We start from the raw sequence: 21,883 nt of genomic DNA, 5'->3' as shown, positions 1-21,883 counted from the left end.
AAAAGTATTCTAAATGAGGTCATTTACAAATTTTATGAATTTATAATCCACTGAGGGTTTTTAATAAAAGCAATTCTTAACAACAGTTTCACACACTAGGACATCTTGAATCTGTATTCTAAAACTTTTAAAACAGACCAACTTAATTGTACAAACACACTCCTTACACCTTATAAAATTTTAAAAACTACCCGACTTTTACCCTTAGAGTATTACTATTCTTTTACTGCGTACTTTATCAACAAACGAAAAAATTAAATGCGAGAAGAGCTTAGAAAGGACCTCAACTACAGCTCCCTCTAATCTGGCTCCATACTCTTCAATCTTGGAGATTGTTCACCTAGTATGCTCCAAGTAATTTTAGATTATCTTACACTTTTGTCAGCTTGCTGATTAGGGCTAATCTTCCACAATGAGAATTTTTATTTCTTTATCTTTTTTTTACAAAAAAAAAAAATTATTACTTGAAGACTCTGCAATAATGAATTTTCTTAAAATGACACTGAATAACATTTTAGCCTTTATAAGGATTTTTAATTTACGGTATAAATTATTCAATTGCAGTCTTGCATTTTTGCGGTCATTTACAAAAAAAAAAAAAAAAATGCAAAGCTTACATGATGTTACATTACCGATATCCAGTGCTAAACTTTTTCTTTTTTTTTTACTTTTCGATGTCAAATATAGATTGTCGAGTAATTGTTATTATTTGTTACAAAAGTATTAAAAAAATGGTACAAGAGGTTAGTTTTTGATAAAAATGAGGATCATCAGGATTCATATTTGGGTTACAACATGCATTCCTTTTAAAACAAGATTTTTGAGCTGTGGCATAGTTTGGCACTTTCCTTGTTCTTATCCAACATCTGAAAGGTTTTCTAATCAGGTTTTATGTCTTTATATGTCCAAGTTTTCTCCACCTACAATTTTTAATATTGTCATCAAACTTTAATACATTTGTATTACTATCAATCTTTAGATAAAGGTGTTATGTACGGCTCTTTCACACGAATCAATGACAACGTTAAAAGTAGTAGAAATAGAGGAATTTGACAGTGGATGAAGGTGTTATCTATAAATTTTTCGTTGTCAAAGTTTATTAATTATTGATGTTCTAAAATGTTTGTGTTTTCCACGTAGCACCTTAAGCTACTCGTGTCTTCAAGTGGATGTAGCTGTTTGTAACCCATTTCCTAGCAAAACTAACTTTAAATCTGATACAAATTTTTCTCTTTTCTCTCAAATTTAACCCATCCGATTTTTCTATCTTTTCTTTGAAAAACTTCACTTGATCGGACCCGCTGGAGTTTACAAAAAATTCATACATAAAGTAATGTGTAATTTTACACGCACCACTTCATAGGTGGCTTGGCCGTAACTAGATTTAACTCGCTTGTAACTTTGTTTTGTGAGGTGATCTTTGAATGGTCTAATTTTTCGCTCATTTAAATCGTATTCTGGCAGTATCCATAATTTAACTTCTAAGTTAAGCATTTTTGATGGGTTGTTGGGGCTGTTATTTTATTTTAACTTTTTATACAAAATTATTAAAACTATTTATGTGTGAATAAGCTCTTTAGAAGTGATAGGGTTACCACGATTGTCAGGAAGAACCTATAAGTTATAGTATATTTGTGGCTAAGATTGTTAAAAAAATAAGTAAATAAATTGATGCGCCACAGTTTTATAGCCTTATTAATACTGAATTTAAAAAATATATAAAGAAATTAGTAAAAAAAAGCCCATTAAAATTAGATGGAGTTACAAAAATGCAACACCCTAAGTTTCTGAAGTGCGAAATTTGTGTTCAATTTCAGGATAGTGTTGCGAACATGTAAAAAAAATTTTACAAAAATTGAAAAACAATATTTTCTTATTCCGAATGATTTTTAAACTATCATTATCGATTTCGTAAGTTAGGAAGTGCATGTAATAAACTTTAGCACTTGTTTGTTATTCTATGATATAACATCAAGTCAACAATATTGCGGAAACGCTCAGAAAAGATGAACCACCATATTTTTATTTCTGTAGCATTTAACTAAAATTTTGGTAGGTTTATTCTTTACTTATTTTGGTTGGTCTAAGTAAATGTAGAAGTATAAAATGAAGAAATTTTTTTTAAAGTTTTTTTTCCCAATTTTTTTAATTTTTACGAAAAAGGTAACCATTTTGTCAAACTGTAAAGCAATACTCCTTTTTTCCTTGATAAATAAAATTTAGGATCAAAAAATCACGTAAAAAAAAAAATCTCAACTTTATAACTGCAAGTCTCGCATCATAGAAAGTGTTATGTACCGTCCGATTGTCAAATGGTTCCGTCTCAGGAAAGTTTCAGCCGTTAGCTACAAACATTTTAGTTCTTCCTCGACATTCGGAGATAACAATTACTTTTGTCGGAGATAACGATTACTTTTGGAAATTAATCGAATATCCGCCAGTGTTTGGATCCTGATTAACTTTAAAATTATCTGTGGATAGACCAAAAGGTTTTAAGCACATGTTACCCAAATCTTTTAATTTACCTAAAATAAATTTACAGTAATACAAGTGTAATTTTGAAAACATGATAACAGCATGTTGTACGTTTTATAGCATGCAAGAGTTTTGTTCTACAACTTTGCAACATCAGTATTTATCAGGTTGTTCTATTCAACTTTTTTAAAACAGAAAAAAATTTTAAAAAATTTAAATAGTTGATTTAAGTAATAAGGGACATATATTATAAATGTATAGGTGTATATGATAGGTATATATATTGTATATATTGTGTTAAGTAATAGATGATATATATTTATTAAGATACTTCAAACTCTTAAAAGATTTTAGCATTATATGATCTTATATATTTTTAACACATTATCGTATATATTATCTTATATATTTTTAGAAGTGTGACAAAATCAAAGGAGATAAATATTGCAAACAGAAGTGCAATAATCACTTAGCACAAAGATTATTCCTTTAGAGGAATTACAAAATATCATTCAAAGGAGTTCAAGGGACAAGAAAAGGATTTTTAGCGACCTACCAAGATCAGGAAGGACTTCAGTAACATCCATCTTATTTCTAAGCGAAATAGGCGTTTGACTGCTTCTCAGATATGAGCTGAATTTAACAACAACCGAAACAAAGAAATCTCTTTAATGACGCTCATAAGATGCTGGTCTAAAAGGATGCATTACTGTAAAAAAACGTCTGCTAAACAAGATAAATCGCATTAAAAGATTAAAATGGACAAAGATGCATCGGGATTAGAGTGTATCTGTTTGATTTAAGGTTCTTTGAATAAATGAATCTAAATTTCAGGTCTCTGGCTCAAATAGACGAATATATGTATAGCATTTGTCTGAAGAGAATATGATATCAGCCTGTACTGCTCTAACAGCGGTGGCTCAGTTATGGTCTGGGGATGTTCCCCATCATAGGATCTATGGCATTTAGAAGAAATGTTATAAAGATGTTCTGAAGAATAATACAAATCCATTAGGGGTCCATTAGGGAAAGGCTTTGTTTTGCAACAGGATATTGACCCAAAACATCCTGCAATAAAATGTAGAGAGTATATAAAAAAGAAAGAATGTAAAGGGTTGCTACAAACTATGGTATATTGACCGCCGGATTTATACAATCCCCGGATTTGATCTCCGATGAGTTGCTATGGGAAGAATTAGACCATAGCATCCGAATTCATCATCCAACATCTGAAGATAATATTCGGGAACTTCTACAAGATACTTGGAAGAATCTAACAATAACTGTACTGGAAAAATCGCTATCAAGAGTACTAAGACAAAAAGAGAAAAAAAAAAAACGATGGTTTCCCTTATCAAAATGCGATGCCACCAACCAAACATTCGTCGGTTTAAAGATAAAACTAAGTACTAAGTATTTTGGAGAAAGAAAGATTTTACATGTAATTCAGAAAAAAAGGGAATTTATATTGTACATAATGAAATTTATTTCTTGTTGGAATGCTTTAGACATTATTATAGGCATTTACAAGCTTTTCATACGTCAACGTCAAAAAATAATCACTTAGCAACGTTTAACTCTATTTTCTTTAAAACTGTGTTTAGTGACTTTTACCTCTAAACCGACTATATATTTTTGTATAATTGCAAATAGATTTTAAATACTAATGTATTCATTATATGTTATCTTCGATTTACTTACAAAATGCAAAAATACAAGGAAACGCATTATTTTTAGGTGATTCCAATTTTTTGATCAGTAGTGTACATGAATAACAAGCGCTAAGATTTTTTGTATCATTTAGTTAGTCAATGCTGTAACTAAAATTCTGTGTGCTTTACAAGACTGATGAACAAAACTTAGTAAATGTCTTTACAAAGGTTATTAAGCACAAAAACATAACCTGTTTATGACCAGATTGACCATCAGGCTTAATTGTTCCTTCAGGTCTGACTTTTTAATATATTTCATTTCAGATGGATACTAGATACTTACAAAGGTGCTTAACCACAAGTGTGGGAAATATTATAACTATCAAAAATAACTTCTAGAGCTTATAAAATATTATCAAATTTATACTAAAAATCCGTTTAATATCTTTATTAATTTGAATTCATTTCAAAGTAGTTGGAGAACGCTATTTCAAACTTTTCGCTGCTTGCTTATAAGATTTAGGTAAAAGGCAAACTACTTCGATCTTTGTCTTTAATTTTGTTCCTTGATACATTAATTATTCCAAACTACTTGCATACATTGGATAATTTATTATTAAGTGAAAAAATTTAAACTATCAGCATTTTATAGAATTTAACATAATTATTCGTGATCTTGACATAGTTATACAAAAGTCCTTTTAAAAGGAAACTTAGTGAGGGTTTAATATCATAATTCAGAAAGCAACAGAAGCAGATGTAGTAGCAAAATGAAACTAACTTACTAAACATTTCTGCTTTTAATTTTTCATTTCGCTCATTGATTTGCCCAGGTAATCTCTATAAAAAAAGCAAGAAACTCAGATATGACCACAGAGAGAGAGTTATATAATGATGAATTTATTTGTTAATAATACAGCTCACCCTGAAAAAGAAGTTTAGCTACTTATTTCTTACACTGTCTGTAAACCGTTAAACATATTGTAAATAAAAACTCCAAATGGAAGATCTTGAATATAAGATATTAAACTCATTAACCACAACACAATCTTACCATTGCAGCTGCTCCAGCAATTTGGCAACCTTTGTCATAAGAAAGAATCTCGTTGTAATCTACACCCAAATGTAAAAATAAAATTTAAGAACCAAGTTTAAACACTTTTTCATCTTAATACCTAACAATCTTAAGATAAAAACTTGTTCCAAATGCAATAACACTAAAATACCTTATACTAATAAAAGAAATGATGAAAAAAGCAGTTGAAAATGACTCTTAAAATAGTTTAGCACAAGCAACCTTTTAATGCATCTTCAAGTTTATCTGTAGCTTCATAGATTTGTGCCCGCCGTAACCTAGCTTTTGTATAATAATGATCGTGGTCTAAAGCTAAATAAATATTCATAATACAACAAATCATTTATTTGCAAAGTGTCAATTATAGACTCTTTGTACTATATATTCTGTTTTATAGATACTTCACAGTTAAGGAGTATCTGTTAAATTTACATTTTTTAATGAAAAATATTATTGTATGATTTACATTAATTTACATCTTCATTGTTACATATATTTCAACCATGCAAAATATAATACCTACATAACTATATTATATTTAAAATACTTGAGACTCTTTAGAAATAACTATAACTAATAAATAACTAACATTTAAATATTAATTGGAGCACATTTAAATATTAATTGGAAAAAATTAATGGAATTAAAAAAGTTGACAATACTGCATGCAATTCAGTTAATGTATACATAATTTATGTTCTATATATTATCATGCTACTACTCAGTTAAAATAATCAAACTAAACAATTGGAATGGATAAAACATTAAATTTTTTTAAGTTCAAGAATGAAAATCATGAAAAAGTGTTATTCATAACACACAAAATCATTTGAAATAAATTTAACTTACTAACCGGACGAACAATCTTTTACAGCAAGTTCATTCTCTTCCTAAATTACAAATAAAAATAAAACAAAATGCAAGTAATAAAACCTTTTTTTTGTTCAAAACTAATAGCTGCTGAACTTTAGACCTTATTTTTTCTGATCCAAATAGTAAAAGAAAAGAATCGCAAATCTGTATATATCCTTTGACAAAACTCCATTGCTTTTCCCACTGTTAACAGTGGTATACATTAGATAGTGGTATCAGCAATCATCATATTTATTGCACTCCATAAATTGTATTCATCATGAACTTTGGTAGTTTCTGCTACAATACTTTCAAGCCTGATCATCTTTCAAATGTAATCCATCCAATTTTGCTTCATTTTTAAGTAACCTATCATTTTCCTCAATGTTCTTACAATCAAAATGTAGGCACCATTAATCAAACAGTAACTTTTCAATAATTTCTTTCTTCAATTTAGCAGCTTTTTTTAATACTATCTTGTCAATACTATTATATGACCATTGTTTGCATATTTAAATAGCCTTATTTTAATACTCTTGTGAATGTCATCCAGTTGTTTTCATTTTACTATTGTAGCAGACAAGTATTCTCACCTTCATATTCACTGTCTCCAGACTCAGTGTAACACTACCACCAGGTGCAAGATCGTAAGATGTTGATGCTGAAGCTGATTCAGCAGTCTTGTCAAACTCAACTAACTTTTGTTCATATTTTTAAATTCAAAACACATGGAAAATTTAATTCATTATTTCATAATAACTCATTTTTTAATTTCCTCAGATACTTCTGCTATTCACAACCTTTGATTTCTACTACAAGAAACTGTTACTATTTATCATTTGTATTGGAGTGACATTTTGCTAAATTAAAAACAAGTCATCTAAACTTAAAAAAAATCTCCTAATCTAAATTTTAGTTCATTATGGTAATGAAGCTTGAACCAAAATTATGGTAATAGAGGATGATTAATAGCTTGAACCAAAATTTCGTCCAAATCTGAATGACTAGAGTGTTGCTGAAACAGAATTTTTGGTTTCAGCTGAGACTGATACCAAAGCCAAAAGTTTTTGCTTGCTATTTGTAGTTTAACTTATCTTAACATTATGTATTGCTATTGAAAAAAATTTATCAAAAAATATGAAGTCGAATTGCTTTCTAGTAAGTCATTTATATACATTTCTAAAAAGTTCCAGAATGTTCTAGAAAGTTTTGAACAATTTAGAGTGCTACAACTATAAACAATTACCTAAGATAAATTCTTTTTTTTTTGTAAGGACAAATTTTTTGAGGTTTTTTTCTTTTTTAATATTCTTGCATAAAGGTTCATCCATTTATAATATAGGAAACCATTTATTTGAAAAAAGTCAAAGATATAGTAACTTAAGTTACAACATTACAGTTAGTTAATGCTTTTTAACGAAAATTTACATTAAACATTTTTTTAAAATACAAATAATTAGTTTTGAAGGTTCAAAACACACTTTCCAGAGCATCAATATCAAAAGATAAACTGACTTTGTTTTATACTTTTCAGGGTATAATTTTGTGTTTACTAAAAAAGAAAGAAAAAGAAAAAAAAAAAAAAAAAAAAAAAAAGTACATGTTGTTAAAAAAATTAAAATGAATTAAAACACATGCTATTACATGTTTATGTAAATATGTTTTTCAAACTCTCTAAAACTGTTTTTCTCAGAATTCCTTAAAGGGGAAATAAACCCTAATTCAAAAATTATTATACTTTTCTCCACTTTAGGTAATTTTCTAGATAACTCAGCCATTTTTTGTGCATTCACTCATAGATCAAACTGTAAATGTTGCTTAATTCCTTTATATGTAAAAGTATTCTGAAGAATTAATCAAATAAAAGATAAAGAACTCTCAAGTACTCACATTGCTTTTTTGTAATACACAGAAGTTTCATTTTTTTACATTTTTAAGAACTTTTTTCAAGGGAATTTTAAATTTTCAAATCTTTTTACATACATAAGACATAGGATAATAAAAGTCTTACTAGCTTCATGTAACATGCTGCTCGATTTGAGTACAATATTGAGAGTGTCTTAGAGAAGCACTTTGGACACTTATCAATTCCTTGGCTGTAGAGATCAATTGCAGGTTCATATTCTAATATATAGAAAAAAAGAAAAATTTATAGCTGAATTAAAATACTACTTAAATTTAAATCCACTTTAAAAAAAAATACTAATTATGTTTATTTTTTAGAACAACACTATTAAGAAATATTTTTCACTAGAGTAAAAAAAAAAAATGACATTGGCATACATTATAACACCGATGCTTATATTAATAGGTTTTGGTATTTTGATACAGATTTTATCTTTAAGTTTTAATTATTTAAGAACTTCAACTAACTTTACATAAAATGAGTAGAGTTGCTAAAGTTACTTTGGCTAGTATTCTGGGTGTTAAAGCTGCAAAATGATGAGACTTTATCATGTAAAGAAAGAACTCTTCTTAAAGAGTACTAGGAAAGTTGTTCATTTTATGAATAGAAAATTTTAACAAGCATTTCTTATGAAAGTTAAAGTTTCTTATAGATCCTGGATACATCTACAATCAAGAGTATTCTAACTCCTAGAGGACGATACATCAAGATAGATACAAAATTGTTAGAAGTAAGAAAAAAACATCCACCTCAGCAATGGTCATTTACAATACACTAGATGTTAATTTTAAAGGATTTGATTGAACTTTAAAAAATCTTAATCAGTTATAAAAACAAAATTTAAGCTGGAAGCAAATTACACCTTTTTTAATTAAATTAATTTACTTTTAAAGATGTTTCCTTAACAATGACTTATGCAGTTTCAAATATATCAATGCTTGAGGAAAGTAAAAAACCATTTTCTCATTTGTTAAATACACAAACAAGATTCTCCATTCCACTCTATGTTAACCACTTTCTAAACCTCCTAAATCAAACTCTGCAAAAAATTTTATATTTTTTGATTCTGTATATATCTTAACCATGGGTAGTAAACATTTTTTGTCTTCAAATATAGATAAGCCTGAAAGTCAAATAAGTCTGAAAAATAGGTAAGATAAAGATATAATAGATAAAAAAAAATAGATAAGTCTGAAAAATAATTAGAAGATGAAATAACCTACATTGTGTTAATATGTACATAAGTATCAACAAAAAAAATTAGGCAAAGAGTCATTTAATATATTAGAATCAGGGCAGCCATTTTGAAAATTCTCAAATTTCCCATAATATTTCCCTAAAGTTAAAATATTTTTTTTAGATGCAAATCTTTTAGACAAACTTGCAAAATATAATTATCAATATTTGAAAGTACTATTAACATTATATTTATATTGCATAAATTATTATAAAAATAGGTACATTTAAATATTGAAAATTTTTAACTTAATAATTTAAATTGTCAAAACAAACAGAAGATTGAAAAGAAAGACTAACAACCTCCTCTAGTAAAAAAGATGTTTCCATCATCTTTTAGTTTTTTTGAATCTTCATGAAGTTTCTAAAAATAAAATATTTTTTTACATCATCTATGGTATTAAATTTAAATAAAAGAAAACTTTTTAAAAAAAGACCTGCTAATCCAAAAAATGTTGGTTTTTAACCTAGTAAGTTTTTGAACTACAAATTTACTAAAAATCAATTTGAAAAAAATTGGAAAGTAAATATTCAGAATATTTACTTTAATGAAAAAATAATAACAACTTCAACTAATTTATTTAACATGTTAAAATAAATTAAAAATAAAGTCTTTTCTTTCTCTATAATATTGCAAAATAGAATTGTATAATAATATTTTCTATAAATAAATTTTCTCCAACTATGGATGGAGAAAACTTACATAAGACTTCCACAATACTAGTAAAGTATTTCAGCAAATTACAAAAGACTTGGCAGCTGGATTGCATTTTGGTGATTGGTTTGTTGTTGTCTATAATATGGAATGGCATCCTGGATTAATTCAAGATGTAACATATTTTGACACTATAATATTGTATTTTTGAGTACCTGTTGAGATTAACTTATCACGCAAATTTACTTTAACTGGGATTATTACTATTATTACTATTATTATTATTATTACCTGTTGAGATTAACTTATCACGCAAATTTACTTTAACTGGGATTATTACTATTATTACTATTATTATTATTATTACCTGTTGAGATTAACTTTCTTGAGGAACACTTTAACAAGTAGTTTTGTTTTTACATACTAGAAAGAGTTATTATTTGGCACCAATTGGCATCATTTAAGCACTAGCCACTTAAATTTTCAAAAAAACTTTTTTTTGAACTGGTCTTATGACACTACGATGGATTGCCTAACAACATAAATGGTCAAGATGATATTTGTTTAGGATGGCAAAAATCATCCATTTATCTTGTAAAAAAATTCAAAAAACATTTTAAAAATTTTAAGATATACTAAAAAATTTGTAAAAAGGATAATTACACTCCACAAAGTGCTTAATAGTAATGATGTATATATGAAATGATAATTCAATTATTGCAAAAAAATGAATTTTAACTTTTTGATATTTTTCTGGGATGAAATCAACCTTTACCACCAACAATTCATTGATTGATAATTCAATTCGAATCACTGACGTATTGGTGGCAAAGGAGGATTTCATCCCAAACCAAACCAACTCCTTCAGCCTTCCAACAGCCTTCACATCCATGTAAGGTCACTGTATGGTGTGGAGTAACGGCCCAATAAATTGTTAGATCATATTTTTTGAAGATAACATAGGTAACACAGTTAAACTGCAGGATGATATCACAAACATATCACAGGATTTGTTGCATTGTGTTATGGAGAATGTGTTAAAAAGAACCAAAAAATGTCAGCACTTAAATGGGGCCAATTTATTAGACATAATTTTCAAATTCTAATATAAAAAATTTTAAGAATTAAACTTTCATTTATCACCGACGCTTTGTATATTAATAAATTTAATAAAAGGCTTTATAAACAAAACAGATAGTGGATTTTGGAACATTCTGTATTAGATACTTTAATGTAAATTTAACTTTCTATTTAGACTGAAATATAGCTTTCTATTCAGACTAAAAATCATAGATCCAGCTTCAGCTGGATCCAGTAAATTGAAGTATATTCTACAATAAGTAAATTGAAGTATATTCTACAATAAGTAGATGAAATTGTAGCAGAGCTTTCACAACATGCCAGAGTCTTTTATCTCAAAAGTCTACTGCATTTTTTAAATAATCTATACTATAAATTTTTGCTGAAGTTAATCATGAAAGCATTTTATTAGACCGTTATGATCTTGAATAAAAGCTCTCTTACTCAGTATGTTCATAGACAACTTTAATAGTTTGGACTATTGCTATTGGTAGAAATCATCTCCACTATCCCAAATTCTTGGAATAATATGAAGTAAATTATCTGGTAATTCCATTATTTAATGGAATCAATATTTGTATTCTTTTAGTTTTTTTCTTTGCTATAGTATTTGGCTCATAATTAACATTGAGCTGACTTCGCTTTTCCCTCTGAGCAATTAGAAAACCTTAATTATGTTTATAACATTACTGTGATGTATATGAAGAAGATATTTAAAAATTAATCATAATTAATGCATTCACATTAAAAACCATTTATACAATGTAATAAGTAAAATTATTTTTTGCATAACTTTATTTAATACAGCACATTATCTTAACATTTAGAGTTTGGCATTTAAAATAAGTTATCTTACATCATGTAAAAAGTTGGATAGCTATAACTTGAGGACCACTTGAACTCATGATCTTACAATTTGGGGCTATTAATAATTATTAGGTTGTAATATTGACAAGAAAATGATTCGATTAAGGTTGCATTTTGTAAATGATTACATATGGAACTATAAATGCATATTTAATTTTAACAAACTTAAAAAATTGTTACCGCTTTAACATCTTCTGATAATATTTCTTCAACTTCAACATTTCTTACTTCATCGTTAATTTCTTTATCAGATTTGTCTTGTATATTCTCTGCAATTGAGTTTTCTCCATCTTTTACCATTTTTTTATTTTCAAAACCATCAGTCACTTCAACATTTCTACTGTTTTCGTTTACTTTATTCATTATACTTGACTTTAAATATCTGCATACCTATTCATTAAACAACTTTTGAATTATATAGCATACCTAACTTTAAGGCAATTATATATTTAAATTAACATACAATGATAATATAATTCTATAAACTTAGGTAACATTCAGTTTTGATTTGGAACATTCCTTGTAGTGAATAAAAGATACAATCTAACAATTAAATTTATGATTAGTGAGTTTTAAAAAAATTTATTACATGTAGTTTTTTAACCACTGGTGTAATATATTGCAGGCTTACACGGAAAAACAGCTAAATGATTTTTGAAAAAATAATTGTAAGTTTCAATTATGTATGTGAATAGGACTTAAAATAAGAACAAAAGTCGATTTCGTCTATATATAGGGAATGGATATGCATTTATCTTTTCAAAATCAAGAAAGTAGTTATGGACTTGATAGTCTTATTTTTCAGATAGTAACGAAATATACGAAATATTATTTTTTTAAAAAAGTGGACTTAGCTGATTCTTCTTGTTGCTAAGGATATGAGCTTTAAAAATAGTTTATGCTTAACCATGAAATAACTCTATAAGTTTAATCATTAGTCTCCTTAAGTTAGTCAGAGGTTTTATCCAAATTTGCTAAGTGCAGACGAGTTAAGCTATTAAAGACTGAACTTTCGCGAACAATGCCCAATTTACCGATATTAAGTTCTTTTTTACTCAAAACGTTTTTTTGTTTTATTTTCCTTAAAAAGATGAAGATAAAAACTTTTTCTCTCCCTTCTCCACTAATTTAAAAAAAAAGAATTTTGATTAATATTTTTAGTTTTAATTACTTAAAATAACATATTTTATCCAAAAAAATTTGAGTTCATGTTCAAGTTTATATAATACCTAGATAACTTATGAATAAGCTAATTGTACATAAGTTATGAAGGTATTTCATGATTCTAATGGCAACTTTTTCACAGGGTATATTTAAAAACATTAATTTGATTTAACCTAATTTTGAAAACAAAAGAAATAGAAAACTTATTGATTATAAGTAAACTTACATACTAAACAAATTTTCTTTGTAAACACCACAAGCACACTTTTTAGTAAAGATAATTTAATGCTAAAATGCTAACCGCTATTTACTCTGAGCTTTCTTCATTCACGCACAAATCTTTCGCCTTTTACTAAAGATTTCCGTGGAGAAGGCTAATTTTATGAGTGTATAACTTATTTTTCTTCGGCTTGCTAACGCAAGCCACTTACTGAAATAGAATTAGTTCAATGCCCTCTAAGCATGGGAATTTTGGCCTTCGAAATCGACGAAATTCGTGTTTCAATTTCGTATCGAAATTTATATTGAATTTCGAAAGACGAAATTTTTAAACATTACAAATTCACGAATTTCGAAATTAAAACTTATGTTTAATTTCGTGTCAATTTCGTTACTTTCAATGACCCGAAATTATACGAAATTTTTTCGCGAAATTAAACAATCCAAAAAATCGAAATTTCGTTCTCAATTTCGATCCGAAATTGAAACACGAATTTCGTTTAATTTCGTCGATTTCGAAGGCCGAAATTCCCATGCTTAATACCCTCACTCAGACCAGCAACTATGTTCTCAACTACTGTTAAAACAGAACTTGATCTATTTGCTTTCAAAATCAAGATTACATCTTTCCTGCATCCACTGCGCAATTTGCATTGTGAAAACAACAGGCAAAATAAAATAAACTAATATAACATTTTTATCTTGTCAACTTTCTGAAGATCTTTATCGACATTTTCATAAATATTTATAGCTGCACAAATAATAAAAATGCCTTGAATTCATGTTGCATTTATTTTAATACTACAGCGAAATTCAAAAAGATTATTTAAATCTTCCGACATGCTTTTAAGTTTTGTATTTGTGATTTAGCAAGGTTAAAAAATTCGTTCATCCTTTTAACAATAGTCACGTATTCACCCAGCAACTTAGTAATATTGCTTTCATACGTTTTCATACCTCAAACTCATTTGCGTAATCCAATTTGGCAAGGTATTTTTTTCAATTCTTTTCTTTTTTCCCCTGAAACGTGTAACAGTTATAATTCTTAACGATATGCTAAATAAAAAGAATACATATATTGTAAGCAATTGTTTACCAGTTAATACAACCTAAAATAATGTAACAGAATTGTATAGATTTTTATTTTATATATTCAATAATTATTTTATATTTTCTCTGAGTAACAACCAAACTGAGAGATCTGACGGCGAGTCAATGGTCAATCAATTACTAAATGCTTTTTATTCAATCTTCTCCAATATCTTGCTCCTATTGGTGCACATTTAAAAAACCACCAAGCCTAAGAATGAAAAAAACTATCTTATAGTTGAATCTATTTAGAAAGTATGAGTACAGAAAAGTATGCTCTATCATCTGGTGTTACTAGTTCAAAATACGTAAAATAGCTTAAGAGCTAGTTCAAAATACGTTATGTGTTAATTGTTATTGTAGGTGTTAATATTATTTAAAGCTTTCGAAGGTGGATTGAAATTTTACGTAATCTTTAATTTATCTTGATTTATATTTTTTTTTTTTGGTGGGAAAACCCCAGCAAACAGTTATCTAATCAATGGTGAAAAATGTTCTCCGTCACAAGTTCTTACATTTAACGGCAGTGTAATACTTGCTTTTTTTTCCCCCGTATTTCTCAACATGGAAATTGATACATACGTAAAACAAGCGATTTACCGAAATACCAGATTATCGGTGTGAGTTGTGAAGGTATTGCGATTAATTTTGCCGCACAATAAAGTGACACAAAATCTCGACGGAAAAATTCAACTTTCCTGAAAAGTCAATAAAGTTAAAATTTTGTTAAAAAAAGAACCCATCCAACACACTGACAGATATGATGAGTATTCAAAATTTCCCGGGATACGAAGTTTTCATTAATTTGTTCTTTAGTTAATGATCATTTAGGAGCAAATAGATGTAGCTTATGTGCCAATTTTTCACTAATATTCTCAACCTGAAGAAGAAAAAGAGAATGAAGTTCGAATTCTAAACAGCCACAGCAGCTATTTATGTAACGGTAATTTGTAGTGGTAATTGATGGATAGGTTGTTGGTTGGTTGAAGGGTAGCATTGTTACTTTCATGGAAGATTTTTAATTAAAAGTTACATATGGTATTTGACAAATATTTTTAACATGGTAGGTATATACACGGTACGAAGTATGATCCCTTAAAAGAGTACTTACATACTGTTTTATTTTAATATGTGGTATTTTTAGTATTTTTTTGTTTTGTTTTGTTTTAACTTTAAGTGTCATTTGTTTGTTTTAACAGAATAATTTGGCTGTATAGACATTTTATTTATCTTTTTTTAAAGTTTTAAAACCAAATATGGTTACTTCAAAGAATTTCCTGCCTGTGAAGATTTAGTTTAAAAAAACATTTACAGGCTAATCTTATCATTTGGTCCGCTGAGCCACAATATAACTTTTTCATTTTACATTGTTTTTAAATATTTAAAGTTTGTAAGATCAAGATAATAAACTTGCTTTCATCTAAAAACATTTTCAACATTTAGTAAAAAATTATTTTTCATATAAATTAACTTGTAGAGAAGTTAAAAACGACTTGGTAATCAAAAACGTAAGAATCATGATTAAAAATTACAGCGATCGATCCTATAAACGTTTAGAATTTTAGAGTAACGCATGTAAGCAACTTACTCTGAAATTTTGTTTCTACAAAAAACCCGTTTCTATAAAAATTTCTAGAAATGGTCTACTCATAATTAATGCAAAAACGATCTCTATGGTCATAGGTAAAAAGTATTATAGACATGTGAATCGAGGTATAGCAGTATAGATTTATGAAACTTTTTGCTCCAATTTTTTAAAAGTTTTATGGCATTTTTTACTAAAACTTAGCAAGGAGAGATAAGACTTAGCAACACAAGTCCATCTCGGTCTAGTCTTGTAAAGGCTTGAATCAATCAAGATCAACTTTTTAAAACCGAAACTTGCTTAAAAAGTAACAAGACTTGTTATTGATTTTTAACAAGACAAGTATTTTAACAAGTACAAGTAAAAACTTTAACATCATAGAAGATCAGAAAAGTAGTTGCAAGTAGCAACCAAACAACCCTATTTCTGTTTTTGCTTTTTGATATAAAATTAACATAGAATTTGACATATTACAGTCAACTTTTTAATTAGCATATGCCCATCATATAGGTACGTGCGTATCTGCGATTTACGGCACCGATTTTAAAGATAAAATCTGTGACCATTTTTTCACCGCGTGCTCGAGGTAGGTCTCGTAAGGATAGATTTTTCTCGTCTTTTTTTTATAATTTTATATTGACTTAGATAATATTTTAAAAGTAGAGTGTTGTAAGTTTATTGCAATTTGTTTTTTTTTTGCATTTACTAACGTTTTTAGTGATTCCATTGCTATTGAAAACTTCATTCCTGTTCTGGAAGTGAATTGACATTGAAGGGATGATGGTTTTTTTTCTGACTTTTGAATTAATTTTATATATCTATTTTCTATGTACCTGCCAAATTTTATTAAAAAATAATGACACGCTCATATTCTATTTTTGCACGCAGTAAAGGTACCAAATATTCTTCTGTTGTAAAGGTTTTTTTTTTTTTTTTTTGGGGGGGGGGGTTCACGATTATAAACATTTTGTATATTTGACTTTTTTATTCATTAAAAAATTGTTTTTTTAGAAAAATGAAACTTTATTTAAAATAATGGTGATTTTTTTAAAGTATTCAAGACATGATTTACACACAAACACACACACAAAAAACCATATTCTGTTATTAGTTGAATAAAAATATAACCTAGGCAAAGTAATGCGCTAAAAACTAAACAATGAAGTTCTATTATAAAACCACCGTAAGCCGAACGCTAATTTTTTAAGTTGGTTACAGTTTTCTTAAGCATTCCTTATAATGAATTTTTGTCACTTAAATGAGCATAACTTTTAGTAGAATCATTAGTTTTTTATGAAATTTTCACCATCGTAATACTGATTTAAAGCTCTTTACAATGATGTAAAATAATTAAATATTTGAACAGTTTAAAAATTTTGCACACATACCTACATCATATATGTCAATGGCCAATACTAATTTTATTTTAAATGTCTATTTAATTGATATGTAGTTAAATGCCAATATTTAATTAATAACATCAAAATGTTTTGAAATTTTGAACGCATACTTGAATAAATGATTTATATTAAAAAAAATACCAAAACACTTTTCTTTTCTTTCATAAGCGGCATATTAAGTGAATTGATGCTAATCGGAATAGAATTTAGCTGCCAATTATTTTAGCAGTTAAAAAATTAATTTTTGACATAGAAAATTAATAAGTGTTATTTGAATTGGCATATAAAACAAATAAAATCAACATATATTTAGCATATTACAAATAGTCATAATTAATTGTTCAAAGTGTGAAGATAAAGTATAAAGATGATGAAGAAGACTTTTGAATCGAAAACATCATGGCCAGCTTTGGAAATTGATTTGCAAAACTTAAGGAAAATAGGAAAACGCAGTCAATACATACTTTAAAATTTTATTTTTGGTTTTTGCTGTTGATGCTAATAAGAGATAATCTGAAATTTATATTTTTGTCTTTTTACATTAACGGCAGCAACCTTTTGTAATAGGATTCAAGTTTCATAATTTGACATTTTTGCGGATTAATCTTTAAATGACATATATTTGACATAGAGATTTTGGCATATTACTTTAATCAACATGGACATTGATATATGTCAATGTCATTTTATTTTGTGCTAATATTGACATATATCAATGTCAAGTATGATGTCAATTATCGTATTTTCTGGTTGCTAGTTGCAAGATGTTTAAGATACGATCGAAAGTTTAACCTTTAACTACTACTATGGGACTAGAACAGATTTTAACTTTTACTTGCTATTATGAAAACAACATTTTTAGTTTACGAACGTCATCAAAGCAACAGCTTCTAAATGAGAGCGTACACATCACCACAAGAAATCCTAATGTAATCATTATGACTTACCATTTTGGTATATACAGACTTACACGATAATGTAAAATTGGATCAAATAATAATAGCAATTAGGTACTATTTGTATCTCAAAAAGATGTAATACTTAATCGGTTCTACTTATTGATCACCATTGTTCAACAAACCGTTAGGATTTGTTTAATCAATTAGTCAGAGAATCTTTTAACTGATCAAAGACAGTTCTTAAAACCTGTTGGTAAGGTTACCAAAACACTTTGTCGCTGATGTCTCCATTTCATTGTTTCTATTTAACCCTTTATTGTTCACTGTTGCCATATGGCAACAAAGACTTTGAATTGATTTTAATTGATTCCTGTTCCTTAAATTTAGTGATATTTTTTACATAAATCCATCTTAATTTTTCTTATTCTAGTCAATTTTGTGATTGTTGCGCTAATTGAAAGTGGGGTAAATTTACCATAACTTTAGGTTAATTTTGTAAGTAAAAAGTACATGCAACCTTTAGCCCTACTCAACTGATAATTAGGTGAAATTCTTCCCTCCTTTTATTTTTTATTTATTACAAGTGTATAGTTGTTTTAAATATGTCAAAATTAGGTTCTGTGTATAAAGCTGAATTGGGGTATAACTGGGGCAAATATAATTGCTGCCGTACGGCAACATTAAACAATAGAGGCAGTATTTTTTAGTCATTCAGCTTTTTTTTTTAATGTGTTATTTCAAAGTATTTATTTTATTACATAATTTTATTAGCTAAGTTAAATCATTACTTATACTTTAGAAAAATATCTTTGAATCTGCTTTTCAGATGGAAAGTAAAAAAAAATATCAATGTTTCAGAGGCTCTAGAATTTGTTTTATGCTCTGATTCAGAATTGTCAGAGTTAGCTGATGATGATGATGATGAAGGTGATGATGATTGGTTTGAAAGTGATCACAATATTGATTTTAATCTTGTTGGTAATTTTTATATAACATAGTTTTAAAGATAAAAAAGCTTCTTTGATTTTCACATAGTCAAATTGACCTCTGCCCCCCCCCTCCCCTGACACTCCTTGTTGAGCAAAATATATTTCTCGATGTAGTAATTATTTTATGATTGAAAATATCATGTAATGTGAACGAGTTTTATTTAATAAGTTCTATATAGAGTTTGCTAGCATATTTAAACATAATAGCATGAAAGCAATCTTATTAAAATATTTTTGTCTATTACCTTTATCGTTCAATGTTGGCAAACGGCAACAATTAAAATTTTGGTGTTACTGTACTTGAAAAAAAAATTTTTTTTTTTTTCATAACTTTTTAATAATTATTAAAAAAATTATTTAAATAATTTTTTAAATAGTTTTTTCAATATTCGACCAATAAAGGGTTAAACATAAAGAAGAATAAATTAATTTTTCTGTCTTTCAAATGAATGTTAACTAGGTAATTAGTAATCAAGAGATGTTTTGATTTTTGTATTTGAGTTTTAAGAGTTCCGCTATACACTGTTAAAAATTTCCGTTAAAAAACGGAAAAATATTCTGTTACTTGCACGGAAAGTATCCGTATATCCATGTATGGGATGTACAGATACATTATGTACGGAAATTTTCCGTATCTGCGGCTAAATTTTCAAATACGGAAGTTTCCGTTGTATTATTAACCCTTTGCGGTCCAATGTCCCGTGTGACGGGACATTATGAAAATGTCGTTGCGGTCTAATGTCCCGTGCCACGGGACATCTACTATGTTGATGTTTATACAGAAAAAATTATCTTTTTAAGCTAACTTGGATAATTTAATAGGTTCAATTGGTAATATTATAGTGTGTTTTTAACTTTGTGCTTTTCAGTAACATTTTTTGAACGTCTAGCCTTACTTATACTCTTAGAAATTTTTATAAAAATTTACTTACTAATGGCAAGGAAGCGTTTTACAACTGAAGAAGTATTGATGGCATTGGATGAAACAAGTACTGAAAACGACAGTGAATACACTTTTAGTGAATCTGAGACTGAATTCTCAGAGATATCAGAGTCAGAGGAAGATATTGAACTGAATGAAATTGATGATAACGAACCTGCTTTAAACATAGGATGGATAAAAGTAGTGCAAGATACTCCTGCATTTGAAGCATTGCCATTCACAGTAGCAAATGTAGGCCCTCAGCATTCAATAAATTTAAGACGTGAACTAGATTTTTTCAAGTTATTTTTTACTGATGAGTTACTTGCAGATATTGTAACTGAAACTAATCGTTATGCTAAGTCAAAAATTAAAAATAACAAATTGAAATCTCATTCTATTTGGCATAAATGGAAAGATGTGACACTTGAAGAAATTCATGCTTATTTTGGTACTATTTTGAATATGGCTTTGAATGAAAAATCAAGTATAAAACATTATTTTTCTTGTGATTGGCTAAACTACATGCCATTTTTTTCAGCAGTTTTTTCTCGAACTCGGTTTCTTCAGATACATTGGATGCTGCATGTATCCCCACCATCAAATTCATCTAATGAACTGAATAAACGTGCAAGGAAAGTGCATCGTGTTGTATCAGAAATGAAAAGTTCCTGTTCTAGAAATTTTGTCCCATCTCGTAATATTGCAATTGATGAAAGTACTATTGGATTCAAAGGTAGAGTTGCATTTCGCATGTACAATCCACAAAAACCCACAAAGTGGGGCATTCGTGTTTTTGTTTTAGCTGATAGTGAAACAGGTTATATTAGTTTCTTTGAACCGTATTATGGTAATTGCACTACTGAAAGTTTGGCAAGACCTATGATGCAGTTTACAAGTCGAATCGTGTTGCATTTGTGTGATGAGCTTTTAGAGGTTGCCCAAGGTAGTGGTTATCACTTATTCACTGACAGATTATATACTAGTTTTCCTCTTGCACAAGAACTCCTCAAAATGAGCATACAAACTACAGGAACAATAATGAAAAATAGAAAACAGTTACCTGAAGATATAAAAAAACTCAAATTAAAGAAGCACGAAGTTTCTGCATATGTACACTCTTCCAATGTTATGGTTTTGGCATGGCAGGACAGGCGACAAGTTCTGATGCTGAGTACTTTCCATGATTCAACAACTGAAGTTGCAAAACAAAGAACAAAACAAGGTATTGTAGACATTGATAAACCAACTGTTATTGTAAATTATTCGAAACATATGGGAGCTGTTGATCGAGCTGATCACTATTGTTCCAGCTATTCATTTCTACGCAAGTCTTTAAAATGGTGGAGAAAAATATTTTTCTGGTTGTTGGAAGTTGCAGTTGTAAACAGTTATATATTGTTCAATAAGTTTTGTGAAAGCAATGGTAAAAACAAACTTCGACACCTAACCTACAGACAAAACCTCATTGAGCAATTAGTAGGAACAGTTCGTAACATTCAAGAACGAAAAGGAAGGCGATCATCACTAGATGATAATGAGCGCCTCAACCAAAAGCCACATTTTATTGCACAAGTTCCAAGTAATAATGCCAAAGACTGTTTAGTATGCAGTGACAGAAAAACACAAGGTGGTAGAAAAAAAACCGTGTACTATTGTAAAACCTGCACTAGAAAACCAGGACTACACCCTACTGATTGTTTTGAACTTTACCATACAGAGACTGAGTTTCATGTAAAATAGGATATCCAAAGTCAATATTGCAATTTACTTAAGAATAAAAACAAGCTTGTACATATATTTGTTTTTTCTTTCTTG

At 28.3% G+C, this 21,883-nt stretch overlaps 1 protein-coding gene and 1 non-coding gene across 2 annotated transcripts; one reads left to right on the top strand and one right to left on the bottom strand.

Moving 5' to 3' along the window:
* Positions 1–1,224: 1,224 nt before the first annotated feature.
* LOC145180586 (tetratricopeptide repeat protein 1-like) lies at positions 1,225–12,225 on the bottom strand. The gene is made up of 8 exons (XM_090082986.1): positions 11,979–12,225; positions 9,500–9,560; positions 8,066–8,178; positions 6,056–6,092; positions 5,425–5,514; positions 5,182–5,240; positions 4,913–4,967; positions 1,225–2,525 (listed from the first exon to the last, which is right to left on the bottom strand). Exons 1-8 carry the CDS (start codon positions 12,159–12,161, stop codon positions 2,410–2,412), a joined length of 714 nt encoding a protein of 237 aa, XP_089939112.1. The 5' UTR covers positions 12,162–12,225; the 3' UTR covers positions 1,225–2,409.
* Positions 12,226–13,269: 1,044 nt separating this feature from the next.
* LOC145180835 (U5 spliceosomal RNA) lies at positions 13,270–13,388 on the top strand. The gene has a single exon (XR_013845769.2). It is a non-coding gene; the product is annotated as a U5 spliceosomal RNA (small nuclear RNA).
* Positions 13,389–21,883: the final 8,495 nt, after the last annotated feature.

The sequence above is a fragment of the Hydra viridissima genome, unplaced genomic scaffold (assembly GCF_058129835.1).
Source record: "Hydra viridissima isolate aposymbiotic clone 2 unplaced genomic scaffold, HvirCarnegie_v1 scaffold_3, whole genome shotgun sequence".
Lineage (NCBI taxonomy): Eukaryota > Metazoa > Cnidaria > Hydrozoa > Anthoathecata > Hydridae > Hydra > Hydra viridissima.
This window is presented reverse-complemented; position numbering and strand designations above follow the sequence as displayed.